Source organism: Anabrus simplex, chromosome 8 (assembly GCF_040414725.1).
Source record: "Anabrus simplex isolate iqAnaSimp1 chromosome 8, ASM4041472v1, whole genome shotgun sequence".
NCBI lineage: Eukaryota > Metazoa > Arthropoda > Insecta > Orthoptera > Tettigoniidae > Anabrus > Anabrus simplex.
In genome coordinates this window covers 43,774,372-43,788,564 of record NC_090272.1, presented here as the reverse complement: position 1 = coordinate 43,788,564, position 14,193 = coordinate 43,774,372, and the positions used below count along the sequence as shown (strand labels likewise).

At 38.6% G+C, this 14,193-nt stretch overlaps 2 protein-coding genes across 2 annotated transcripts in view; one reads left to right on the top strand and one right to left on the bottom strand.

Moving 5' to 3' along the window:
* Sap-r (Saposin-related) overlaps window positions 1–7,004 on the bottom strand; it is a 203,795-nt gene extending 196,791 nt beyond the window's left edge. The window contains exon 1 of the mRNA XM_067152173.2: window positions 6,867–7,004. Within this exon, the coding sequence (XP_067008274.1) occupies window positions 6,867–6,942 (76 nt within the window). The 5' untranslated portion in view covers window positions 6,943–7,004. The remainder of the gene's footprint in view (window positions 1–6,866) is intronic.
* Window positions 7,005–7,342: 338 nt separating this feature from the next.
* On the top strand, window positions 7,343–8,368 carry Mul1 (Mitochondrial E3 ubiquitin protein ligase 1). The gene has a single exon (XM_067153006.1). The coding sequence runs from the start codon at window positions 7,343–7,345 to the stop codon at window positions 8,366–8,368; it is 1,026 nt and encodes a 341-aa protein (XP_067009107.1).
* Window positions 8,369–14,193: the final 5,825 nt, after the last annotated feature.

Genomic DNA, 14,193 nt, shown 5'->3' with positions numbered 1-14,193 from the left:
TTTTATTTCATAACAGTCTTGAAATGTAGAAATTTCTTGTTCACTAACTGTAGTAACTGAAGGTTAAAACCACTAATTTATAAACTGATGGAACTGGGAGTTCACAAAGAAATTGATGAAAGGGAATATGACATTATGTCTTAAGTGGTCATATCAAGGAAGGTTCACCATCAGTGGTTTTTAGCATATACTTCAATTAAAATGAATTCTCTCGAGATACATATAAACCAATTTCAACAGCAGTTTCTTCAGTAACCACTTCCCTATGGGAATCAACATCTGTGTCATCATGTCAACTTCAGAGTATGCTGTCTTACTTTCTTATATCTTCCTTGTTCTCTTTGTGTTAACCACTGATGAAGGACAGATACTGAATCATCATGCTGACAATATATCCTGAAAAGATTACAATACCAAATAAATTTGCTACTGATTTAGATGTAGGCCTAGTTAACTTCTGTGATCAGTGCAGCAGCTTATCCTATATTCGCTGCTCATGGTCTGCTTTGATCATTTTGTGAACTCATGACAAGGACCACGATATGAAATGTATCCCCAAAAGATAATCATTAGAGCTTGGATTTCTATGTAGTCAATAATGTTATTTATTTTTATGTCCCACTAACTATTTTTACGGTTTTCGAAGACGCTGAAGTGCCAGAATTTAGTCCCGGAGAAGTTCTTTTACGTGCCAATAAATCTACAGACATGAGGCTGACGTATTTGAGCACCTTCAAATACCACTGGACTGAGCCAGGCTCGAACCTGCCAAGTTGGGGTCAGAAGGCCAGCATCACAACCGTCTGAGCCACTCAGCCCAGCAAACTATATATAGTAATATTTTTATCCCGATCACTTTTCACAAACTTCCAACACATTTTTAGCTTTTGTGAAAATGATAACAGTTTTTATTTGTCATATAAATGCATATTTTACTATATTGTAACCACCAAGTCAAATCTGAACCAAAAACATAGGTTAGAGTATTTATGTTTAGTCATATCATAATGGTTTTAACCATTCTCTAAGGTTCATGTTTTGTACCAATAATGTAATATGATTTGGCTGGTTATTATGGATTAGCCCACCTGGTGGCCATGATCGTCAAGGCACTGAAGTCTAAATGGTCTGACACCGTTGTTAACTGGTTCGAGTCCCGTCGGTCGAAAAAATTTTCACCATCAGAACACCTAAGGGCATCACAGACATGTTATTGCTCAATCTCGTGCGGCTAGAAGCCGCCTGTCCCTCTAAGAAGATGTGTTGTCACTGATAGCATGAACGGATACCGGATGCGACTATTTAGCAGGCTAGAGTCTCGTTCGTTATCGGAATTAACCACACAAATCGCTGCACAAACTAAGAACGGCCATGCACCACCACCCACCGAATGAAAAAAGAGCTCTCATCTGTCAATCCTTCCGGTGTCCGGGCCTGGTGAGGTTTCCCGTGTTGAGTCAAATTAAGCCACAGGCTCCACTCCTGGTGGAGCCCTTCCGTCAATACCTTTAAGTTTCAGCTTTGCAACCATACTTCCCCCGGAACCCAAAAGCTTTGGTTTCCCGGGAGCTGCCTGCCAAGTCATCGGAGGAACTTTGGCGGATCGCTAGCTCGCATCATTTATGGTTGGAACTAGGGCGGTATCTGATCGCCTTCGAACCTCTAATTCTTGATCAATGAAAACATACTTGGCAAATCCTTTCGCTTCGGTCCATCTTGCGACGATCCAAGAATTTCACCTCTAACGTTGCAATACGAATGCCCCCGCCTATCGCTATTAATCATTACCTTGGGTTCCAAAAACCAACAAAATAGAACCGAGGTCCTATTCCATTATTCCATGCACACAGTATTCAGGCGCAGCCGGCCTGCTTTAAGCACTCTAATTTGTTCAAAGTAAACCTCATGTATGATGTTTTCCACTGTACCCTGCCATAGTATTTTAACTGTAATCTCTCACTGTTTTTTAAAATACAGTGTATATACTTATCAGTAGCGCCCGGAAGTTCAGGCATTTATTTTTGCTGAAACAGGCAGGCAAATAAGCATTTAACATTTAGGAAATAGGCAGTAAAATAATTAACCCATTAGAGCCTGAATTAATTTTTTCCTGAGATTTGCTGACTTATTGTGTTTTGCCGCATGTTTGAGACCAAAATAAACTAATAAAACAAGTTTCAGAATTTTGGAATCGCTAGGTCATAAGATATTTGACGTTGCCATATGGTAACGCTAGGCGCTTGCATTACCTATTTTTAAACAATGAGTTTTGAAAGTCGAATTTAGGTTGCAAAGTGGTTTTTTTTCGTTTTCGTGCAATAACAATGTTGAAATATCTTAGCATTATTTATTGTAAGAATATGGAATATCAGTTTCTATTCACATCACAGTAAAAAAAAAAAATAGAATTATTGAACAAAGGAGAAAATATTTGTTTACAGTATATAGACACATATGTACAGTTCATTGCCTGTCAAAATAAAACACTCACTGGAACAATAGAATAAAATCAAAAATACGAAAAAGAAGAATCAAAGAACTACACATGCAGTTACAAACTATTAGTCTATACTTTCGGAGGCATATAAAAGCCCACCCTCAATACTTGCACGTTAGCCACAGAGATAGAGAATGACAATCTTTCACTGTCTGCATATCATCCTGCGTGTCCCAATAAGAACGCTTGGAGGGCAACCTTTTATATCCAGAAATGAAAAGTATGGCGACAAAGCAACGAATTTCATCAGAAGTTATTTGTGGGTCCGTACAATTTAAAAACACCCCATACGTTGTAGACTATCGAACTAGATGTTCGATCAGCTGGTTATCTGTAAACAATTTAAAAATGTCAACAACAGTCATGGATTTTCACTTGCTATAACTAGGCTCCGGAAATGTCAACAGTCACCCAATATTGAAATCAGCCTCATCGGTCTATCTTGGTTTTTTATTTGATTTATTATTTCCTCTATCAGTTATCCGCTCTTTCGCAGCATCGGGTATTGAAACAGATCTTGCATCAGTAGACAGAAAAGGCACTCCATCCTCTGGTAACACACCTTCACCATCGTAACTAATCCCGATTCTTTCATTATTTACAAGCTTCATTTCAGCACTGACACATAACTTTCGAGAGAGAGATTATCAACAAGCCCACCATCATCTTCATTACCAGGAGCCCTCATCTGTAAGTACATTTACATAGGACGGTTCCACAAAAGTATCACCATCGAGATCTTCAGTCAGTAGCATATCCAGTGCTTCTAAAAGGGAAAATCCCTTCCTGAAATGAAGATGTATGAATCAGTATAAAGTATCATAATCTGACAGCTGCAGCTATTTTACTGAGTATAAACGCCTAGCGTTGCCATATGGCAACGCTAATGATTCAACAAGCACTACTATGGCATTGTGCGCCCGTATTGTTTCAAATGCTTACAACATATATAACGAAGTGTGCATAACCCTACTGTAAACATAATCCAATGAAAGAACTTCACTTATAGATTTTATATCCTTCGTACGTGAAGCCGGCAGCCATTTCGCAGGAATCTTAAAATAACCAAGAGTCCACCAGTCTTTGTGTCACAACAATAGATTTTAAAACAAAATAAACATGATTACTACTTTCTACAAACTCTTCTCTAACTGTCGGATGACACCACAATCTTCCAGATTATTTCTTGTTGCCTACAGCATTGAAAGAAAAAGGTGCGAAAATCGTTGCCAAATGGCAACGCTCGGCGCTAATGGGTTAAAATAGGAATTATGACAAAAATGGGCACTAAAACAATAAAAATGCTTTAATGGCAGCCAAGTAACACATATCTGCATCGCCTTTTAGTACTTAATCTTACATCCCCCTGTGGGTGGGGATGATAGAATAACGTCAACGGTGTCCCCCGTCTGTCGTAAGAGGAGGCCACTAAAAGGGGGACCAGCTAGTGTGGGTTGGCGACAATGGTCTGGCGTTGCTTCCACTTACTTGTGCGAAGTTCCTCGCTCTTACCTTTCCTGTCTTGACCTCCCTTGGTCAACTCTTGTTCTCTTCTGACCATGACGACAGTATAGATTTGCGAGCCCCAGGGAGTCTTATTTTCACGATCTTTATGGTCCTTCCCTTCCCCTTCTTTTGCTGATACCTTCATTTTTTGAAGTATCGGACCTCTTCAGTTTTCCTTTTGATTAGTGTTAGTAGAGAGCGAGTACCAAGTTGTTCTTCCTCTTAAAACAATAATCACTACCAGCATTTAATTATACGCAGCAAGGACAGGACATGTCAACCCTCTGCACGATTTGGCTTGTCGAGTTTTCAGTAGAGATTAGTGTAATATGAAAATATCATTTATGTAAATGTTATTTTGTATCTATTAAATTAAAATGAAATTTTTGTTCTTTACTAATACAGTGCATTGGATTTATATATTTTTTCTTCCCATTGATTAATTTTAATACATAAATAACAGCAGAAAATGCCTACAACTTGAAAAAAAAAAAAAAAAAAAAAAAAAAAAAGGCAATAAACTATCAAATAGGCTACAGAAGCTAAAGTCAAATGGATTGTATCGCGATTGTCCTGTCTAAGGCATTTGATAGCATGGTTCATGGGAGATTACTGGTTACAATGAGTGCAATTGGTCTAGACAAAAGAGGGACTGAATGGGTTGCTATATTTCTAGAAAATAGATCTCACAGAATTAGAGTAGGCTCGGTTTTATCTCACCCTGTAATAATTAAGAGGGGAATTCCTCAAGACAGTATTATCGGACCTTTATGTTTTCTTGTATACTGTATGTAAATGATATGAGTAAAGAACTGAAATCAGAGGTAAGGCTTTTTGCAGATGATATTATTCTGTATAGAGTAATAAATAAGTTACATTATTGTGAGCAACTGCAAAATGACCTCAATGTTGTGAGATGGTATGATGATAAATGGGGTTAAAAGTCACATTGTGAGTTTCAATAATAGGAAAAGTCCTTTCAGTTTTAATTACTGCGTTGATGGGGTGAAAATTCCTTATGGGTATCGCTGCAAGTACCTAGGTGTTGATATAAGGAAAGATCTTCACTGGGGTAATCACATAAATGCGATTGTAAATAAAGGGTACAGATCTCTGTAGATGGTTATGAGGGTATTTAGGGGTTGTAGTAAGGATGTAAATGAGAGAGCATATAAGTCTCTGGTAAGACCCCAACTAGTGTAAGGTTCCAGTGAATGGGACCCTCACCAGGATTACTTGATTAAAGAACTGGAAACAATCCAAGAGGACAAATTGGGGCAAATATTTGTTTATAGGAAGGGGAGTTAAGTACTGGAATAACTTACCAAGGGAGATGTTCAATAAATTTCCAATTTCTTTGAAATCATTTAACAAAAGGCTAGGATTACAACAGATAGGGAATCTATCACCTGGGTGACTGCCCTAAATGCATATCAGTAGTGATTGATTTAAACAGGCAAAAAAAGGCAAAATAATAACTGGTCCTACCGTTCCAAAATGTAGGGAAACATGTTTGTCTCTATGTAGCACTTCGATATATCCATCCCATTCACTGGAACCTTACACTAGTTGGGGTCTTACCAGAGACTTATATGCTCTCTCATTTGCCTCACTTCTGGGCTCTACTTATCAGTTACAGAGCAATACGTTTCCTCTGGCATCATTCCTAAGACCAGCTGATCGATACTGTGGAACTTGCCCACTAGCGCTGCCTCGCAGGGCACGCTTGAATTTGAGGAGTTCTCACACTTGTTCTTATATTCGTCATGCTTTGTGTTTAAATCAGCACAATAAAATAGGCCTATGGACTTCTTGTTTCTCATTTTAAAATGGCATCTATATGCCTCCTTTATCCAAAATCACAGGAAGTCTGTTGTAGTTCCTTGTAACCCACCAATTTTAGATGTCGGGGCAATTAGGCATATGGGATTTTTCACACCCTTCTTCAGATTATACACTGTATGCTTTATCCTCATATGGGAAGGGTTCCTTGTCAGACATCACATTATTATTCTATCCTTAAGTCAAAAGCCTGTGAAGAGCTGCAATAGTTTTTAACAGAGATAAACATGTTAGGATGGAACAGAAAATCACATCCAACCAGATGTTAACAACATGGTATGCAGTAGTTAGGAATAATAATAATAATAATAATAATAATAATAATATAAGCAACTCAAACGAAAACTACACAGAGATAAATGGCAGATAAAAAATGATGACAGTCAACAACCCTCTAAAATCTCAGACTGGTTGGGTTAAGGTGCACAATGAAACAGTGAGGGTAGAGACTCAAATCTGAATCTTAAAAGAACATCAGCAGCAATTCGAATACAAAGCCAAGAGTTCTGAGATAAAACGCTGCAGAAGCAATAACATCAGCCACCAGTCAGTTCAAGAACAAAGAATTTGAATGTTAGAACCAAGAAAAGTATTAAAGTTATTGGTATTTGAAAGCCTGAGGAAATACAACAAAACTGCGTCATCCTACGATGATATCCCATAAATCCGTTTAACAGTAATAGCGAATTCTTTCAAGTGCTTTAATACACACTTACGTCCTTAGGCTTGCTAACAACATTCGCGTAAAAGCAATAGCTCATCACATATACTCGCAACATGAAGATTATATTATGCATGGAACAATATTTGTGTATGATGCGTAGCAAGATTATACAATTCTCCCCAGCAATTAACAAAGCCATTCCACAATCAATCCTGCAAAACCACTCCTCAATAAATTATTATATTCGGTGAAAGGCCAAATTTAGGGGTTCATCCCAACATGAAGTACGAATCACACATAATAAATGTTTACGTAAAGCTATGTCATGAACAATGACAACATAATGAAATCGCTCACCTATATACAAGACACACAACAAAAAGCTTCCTCGCTTCATCTTCTCAACCTCTGAACCAACCGTACAATGAATCATTAGTCAGTGATCTGTCGCTATAAGATCTTGTGACTTCTTGATGGCAATATGAAGTAACAAGCAGTGTTGCCAACATTGATAATATACATGTCACTTCTATGCATTTAGATACTGTTATTCTTTCGCAACTAAGACGATACATAATTTCAGTGACAATAATCACAGAAAGATATACAAAATGAATGAACATTACTGAAACTTTATAAACAGTACTTTATGTAAGAAATTAATGGGTACGTTGATCTATGAAGACTGCGTCCTTACTCCCTGTCAGGGAAGAAAAAAAAAGACGTTAGATATACCGTACGTTTGTTTATTTGCATGTAAATGTCACATTAAATTTTGTTTTGTAGATATATAGCCTAAGGTATCCTTAGAGAATGTAAAGACGTTTCGAAAAATGGATTATTTTGGTGAAGTGCTCCTGTTAGGAATTGATTCCATAATTTTAGGAATATGTTTTAAGTGTTTCTTAAAAACTAGAAAAGCTGCAAAAACAATTCAAGATGTTCCAGTCTACGATATAAATCATGAATTAGAGGAACTAGTCGCCACTCAGAGCGATCAGAAAATACCATACGCTGCCATTAGAGGTACTGTAAAGGCAATCGGTTCACCGCTCAGAAGTATAAACTCTCCCATCATTACAGGTGTAGTTCAAAGACTTAGTGTTAAAGAGCACGTTGTCACTCGAAGCACAGCAGGATTTTGGTCAGATCAAGAACGCACAATTCAAGAAGTGTACAACTGTGTACCTTTCGTTCTATGTGCTCGAAATACAGATGTCGAGATCCTGGATCCTCTTACCGCCGATGTACTTGATTTGGAAACCATAGCTGATAAATTTGAACCAACTAATTCTAGCTTAATAGACCACATTTGGGGATTCTTCACTGGAGTAAGACAGCGTGGACTGCAATCAACGGAAGAAATCCTCAGGGAAGGTGTCTTAATTACGGGAATCGGAGAGTTAGGTATCTCGAATACCTCAGGAGCAGCTATCAGACTTCAACCCCCTTCAAGTGGAGCACCGTTTTATATTACGGTGCTGCCCATTCCATCATTAGTGCGCAGGCTTGAGCAACAAAAGCGAACATACGGGTATTTGACATTAATATTCGGTTGTGTGGGGATGGTTATAGCAGGTTTTGTCACTCACAGGTGGTGGAAAGATCGAACACGAAGGCGAAACGATGAGGATAGACGACGAAGACTGGAAGAATCAAGGCGTTTTAGACGGCAAAGAGTAAGAGAGGCAAATGTACCGGATTCTCAGGCCTGTGTTGTCTGTCGTGAAAATCCTCGTGAAATTATTATTTTGCCATGTGGACACGTGTGCCTTTGTGAAGACTGCAGCGATGTAATCATGGATGTTTGTCCTGTGTGTAGGTCTGTTATTGATAAAAAAGCTGCTGCTTACTTGTAAACAGCATTGTTATAACTCCATTTATTGCCGATGGAGGAGAAATAATCCTTCATTTAAATTTCGGATAACTTATATCATACGGTTGCCAAGTACCTACTGAAGACAGTAAAGCAGGTCTATGTTCTATTATATGCACTTACTTTTCTTCAGCCCCATATTCTTCCTCCAGCAAATCGTTATTAAGCTAAGATAGAATGGACCAGAAAAAGGGGAAGTGCGATTTCGGGGGTATGCTACAGTCTCATAAATTACGTGAATAGTGGTTTTATTTCGTCTTTTGTATAAAAGTCATTCGGTGTGAGTTCATAATACTAAGTTAAATATATTTTGTTTTCTGGATTAAATCGTCAATATTCCAAGAACATAGGCTATGTAACACCTACTGTACGGTATTTGGAGATAAGAAATTTTTGTCTAAATATGCCTTCACCGTAAGATGGTTGAGGAGATGCTAGATAGAGGCTGCATGTCTCGCATACTATACCAAAGGATAGAGCAAATTAAATGTTCTGAACACGATATCGGAATTTTAGGTAGGTAGGGTACTTGAGTAGGAGTGCAAGTGATAAAGTCGCATTTCTGGCCAAAATAAATTCAAGAATACTTCTTTCCTTATTATTTGCATTGTGAGATGCGGGCAATAACCTAGTAAATTAATATCCATGACTCAAAACTGTCAAGGTATGACAACAGACACTTCTTAGGCGTTTTAAGAGGTACGTTTATGAAAAGAGGGGCGATTCTCAATCCTTTTTCAATAGTATAACAATTTAGCGGATACTCAGCTGGATAAATGAACATACATAACGTCTAGACTGATTATTCTCCGAAGACTAAACTAGCAGACCCAGTGGTTAACACAGAAAGTCTTCGCTGAACATGGGTTCGATGAGCTTGCATCGTGAAGTACTGCTAACTTGGATCGTTTCTTAATTATATTATTTTCATCTGTGCGTACATATTCCAAAAGTTAACCCCAACTATCAAAACTATTGATTACATTAAAACTTTGAGTACCGTACCGTAGTTTATTTGTTGGATGCAGGGGAGTAGCCAAGGAGGTTACAAACCCCACCCCCATGGAAATTTTACAAAAATAAAATAAACAGAAACTGACAATAAACAATAAACTAAATAAACATTCAGAGACATTGTAGAATCAACAGAGCTGTTAAATGTATTTTCTAAGAAGTCGCGAAAGTTGGATTTTAGATCGTAAACTGAACAAACCATTCGCTGTAAAACTGTTGACTTTGGACGTATTGCTCTTGTTCTGTATTTCAATGTAAGATTTTGTAGTGCACTGCACTCTGAGTATCAACATAGTTCACTTGTATCAGTGTCCTTATAATGACAAGTCTTGCATGCGCACACCACACACGCACAAGCACCTTCACTGTGTTCTATTCTATCATAATTTTGTAACTATAACCACCCCCTCATCGGCAGCTCCTGACTACGATACTGTTTCCATGGCAACAACAATATGGGTTGCCTTCCATCGCAAGTTATCAATATTAATGACTAAGCACTGGCGTAGTCAAGGGGGCCGCCCTCCCCCCCCCCCCAAAAAAATGTTTCCTGCTACTAGAGCGAGGATCAACTGTTGTTTTACGTACGGTACAAACAATTGAAAACTTACGCCGAAATGTTAAAATAACGTAGCGATAAAGAATCTACTAGCAAGGCTCAGTAGGGCCATGCATAATTCTCCATATTTGTACTGCTTGAATGAAAGGAAAACACTTAGGATTGTGATGCGCGGGGATATTTCCCTGTAGAGACCTCAGTATTGGGAATATAACAGTGTGTTGACAAATGGCAAGAGATGAGGAATAGGGCAATTAGCAAGGGATTACTCAGTAGGGGGCCGGAACGTAACCACCGAGATAACGGGGGCCACGGCCAGAAACAATTGCAAACTTACAACATCGTGTCAGCTTTTGCACATCGGTTCCAGGAAACCTAGGGATCATGGGGTTGTACCATGGTTGAGAGATGTGCTGTGTTTACGTTGCAGCGTTGGGAAGACTGTGACAGGATTGTGAGATGCACGTTAGTTCATCATTTTGTGCCATATACGTAACTTTTTTGAAGGTGGACCGTTTTGTCATAAAGAAGCGAAAACTATGTGCATCCTCGGTAAGTTATGAAAAAGTTTTTTATTCTAACAGTAGCAAGACAGCTCGCGGATGCGTGCCTGAGTTCTATAGGTTGGCCTATATATTTTGTCAAATGCCCGGGGACTGATTGGAACCGCAAATGGCACCATCAAAAGTGCGGGTAACTATTTTGTAATTAGCTGGCGCGATAATTCTGTTCCAGTGGTTCCATCTGCTCATCAAGACGGTCGAGGCTTGAATCGCAGTCGCTGCATGAAACATCTATTGATTCAGATTCTACTTTAAACACTAGATCCCGTCCCTTACCATTCTTTAGGTCCGACTCGTTGGCTGAATGGTCAGCGTACTGGCCTTCGGTTCAGAGGGTCCCGGGTTCGATTCCCGGCCGGGTCGGGGATTTTAACCTCCGTTGGTTAATTCCAATGGCCCGGAAGCTGGGTGTTTGTGCTGTCCCCAACATCCCTGCAACTCACACACCACACATAACACTATCCTCCATCACAATAACACGCAGTTACCTACAGATGGCAGATGCCGCCCACCCTCACCGGAGGGTCTGCCTTAGAAGGGCTGCACCCGGCTACAAATAGCCACACGAAATTAATTAAACCATTCTTTAGAACTTTTGACTCATAACCGCGTCATTTATGGTGGTGTATTTTGAATATCTAACCATACTTCGGACTTACCATGTACCTTAAATGGTGAGTGGATACAGTGGCGTACCCACAAAATAATTTCAGTCGCTATGTAGGTGATGGCCCTTCGGGGCTGTTACGCCATGTAGTTTGGTATGGAAACGTAAACAGAGAAGGATGCGACACCCCTGCAAGGCTCTTCAGCTTCCAGCTATTTCTTCTGTCCGGTCTCGTGCATTTAAGACAGCTGGAAATCGTACGCCTTAATAAATGCTCCTCATAAAACCTTTGTAAAAATACTAACTGCATCTATTTATAACAATAATCGCAAACTCCTCCTTTTCATGTGGCGCAATTGGTTGAGTCGCTGTCCTTTTGAGTCCGAGTTCGCAGGTCCAAATCCAGGCTTGGGTCGGTGACCCTTAAAACGGTGTTGAAATGGCAACAGCTCCATGTCGTTGGTTTCTGGCACGTTAATAAAAATTATACATACGAATATTAGCGTCACAAAACTGTAACTTTATACTACTATATTCTGTATCCTAGGCTTGCGAGGGAAACTAATAGGACAAGGTAAACCCTACCTAGCATATGTTGTGACGTATACTTTTCTTTACCAACTAACAAAATATCTATACCCACAACCCCTTACATTATATATATATACAGTATATGTTTTGTGTGTGTGTGTGTGTGTGTGTGTGTGTGTGTGTGTGTGTGTGTGTGTGTGTGTGTACATTTCTTTGCCGCATTGTTTGTCCAACCCTTGTCCCGTTTCTCTACGGAGTCACGTACGAGATGAGATGAATCTGTTGTGGTGGGTTTTTACGACCGGATGCCCTTCCTGACGTCAATCTCATCAGAGGAGATAATGAGATGGAATGAATGATGTGATATATGATAGTAGGAAGGGAGAGGGTGAAACCCGGTGCCGGCACATAGCCTAATCCTGTCGAATAGCACCAAGGGATTCGCTCAAGGCTTAAAGTTTCCATCCGACGGACGAATCACCATCAACAGCTCTCACTCCAAATGAGCAGTGCGGAGAGGTTTGGAATTTAATCCAGGCTTTTGGCACGCAATCTAGTGGTTAGGAATTGTATACCACCACGTTTCCTACCCTGCTGGCCGACATTTTGATGGTGAAATTTTTTTCGACCAACTGGACTCGAACCGGCTAACCACGATGTTAGACCGTTTAGACTTGAACGCCTTAACGATCGTGACCACCAAGCGGGCTCCTATTTCTTTGGCGCATTTTTTGTATAAAATGTCACTCCTTTATAGCTTATCATATGAACGACCATTATAATAAAATTACCGTAATTATCCTAAACCAGAATATTGCATCTTTACTCAAACTATATATGCTTGCATTCATTTCACCTGTACTCGGAATATATGAAATGCTGCAGTTATGTTGGGATGGGAATAACCGAGGTTGATGTTGGGGGGGGAGGGGGGGTTGTCGTCCGAGGAGTCTAGACACCCCAGGAGTTTTAAGCAATGTACTTTTATTAAGCTTTTTAAATATATAATGTGTATTATTATTAGCTTCCGGAATCCGCACGAATCCACCACTCTTACTTGGATCCAAGGACACTCATTTCCTTTTTTTGGTATTCTATACCACCTAAACTCTGGAAGTTTGGACACCTATCAAAATAAAATTCACCTCCAAAAGGTTAAAATCTTAGTTACGCTACTGTGACTAAGGTATCCTTCATTCCTAAAGAAAAAAAGAAGAACAGAACACGTGATCCATAAAAATAATAAGGAAAGAACTTACAGTACTTTCGTATCTGGTTTCTACAATAACCGAATAGGCTACTGAATGCCAGGTGCACAGGAACTTGCAGTGGTTATCTTCAGAAGATTAAAACAATAACATTCCGTCTCATGTGATCACTTTTCACAGCCATCTCTAAGTCTAGTAACTACTGGGCTCGTTCTACACTGTTCTACTAGCTGTAAGTACACTGTGTATGTCAGCCATCAGGTGTCAAGGGTTGTTGCTCCTGCCATTTGGCAGAATTGGAAAAGTGAATACAAGAATTAAGCACAATAAAACTAACCTCGACATTTTTTATCTGATTGAAGTTATAAATTAACAATTCTAAAATTTAACTGCTTAAGTTGAAGTTGTAAATACATTTCAGCTATTAAATATGGAAGTCTTGTATGTACTGAATGACGACTCCGTCCTAATGTACATGTCATTGCTGTCACTGTAGTCGTCCCAAACAAACATGCACCGGTACATCTGAAGAAAATAGTCACAATATTCGAAAAATAAGCATGCCTGTCAACATTTTGAAATTGTTATGGTTATTTAGAAACCATGACATAGGACCCTCAATGTCCCTAACAGACTTCAAAAATGTCTAGTGATTTTCTTTAGTGAATATACTTAAACAATCTTAACGAATAGTATCTCACAAAAAAGAAAATAGAATTCGTTACACTATCTCTTTGTCAATAATCCAAATGGAATTCAATTGTCTATAAACTTCGAGATATTATTTTTACACTCTTAATCATGCACCTGATCTGTTCGCATATGTGTCTGCCTGCTCATAAAGTTCTAGTTCTTCCTACTTATGTAATCAGGAGTCAGTAATTGCAGCACTATCTAATCCTGATCTGTATATAACTTATTGTTGTTTTTGTCATTTTTTCTTCTAAATTTGTTTATTATATGTTTTCAAAATCTGTTGTTAATTTTTCGTGATCTTTTTCTGTTTTGCAAGATATATTATTGTACTATATATTGTAATTTCTGTTTTAACTGGAGTGCAACTCTGTTATAGACATGTGTCATAAATGAATAAATAAATAAATAAATAAATAAATAAATAAATAAATAAATAAATAAATAAATAAATAAATAAATAAATACATAAATAAATAAATAAATAAATAAATAAATAATAAAGTCACAAAACAACAGGTTGAAGTACGTGATTTGGATTTTGTTGATAGCTGCTTTTTTTAAGGACTCGTGTTATTCATGGTTGTAAGGACAGTGAGCGAAGTCATTCAAAAATGTGTAGGACAAGATTAA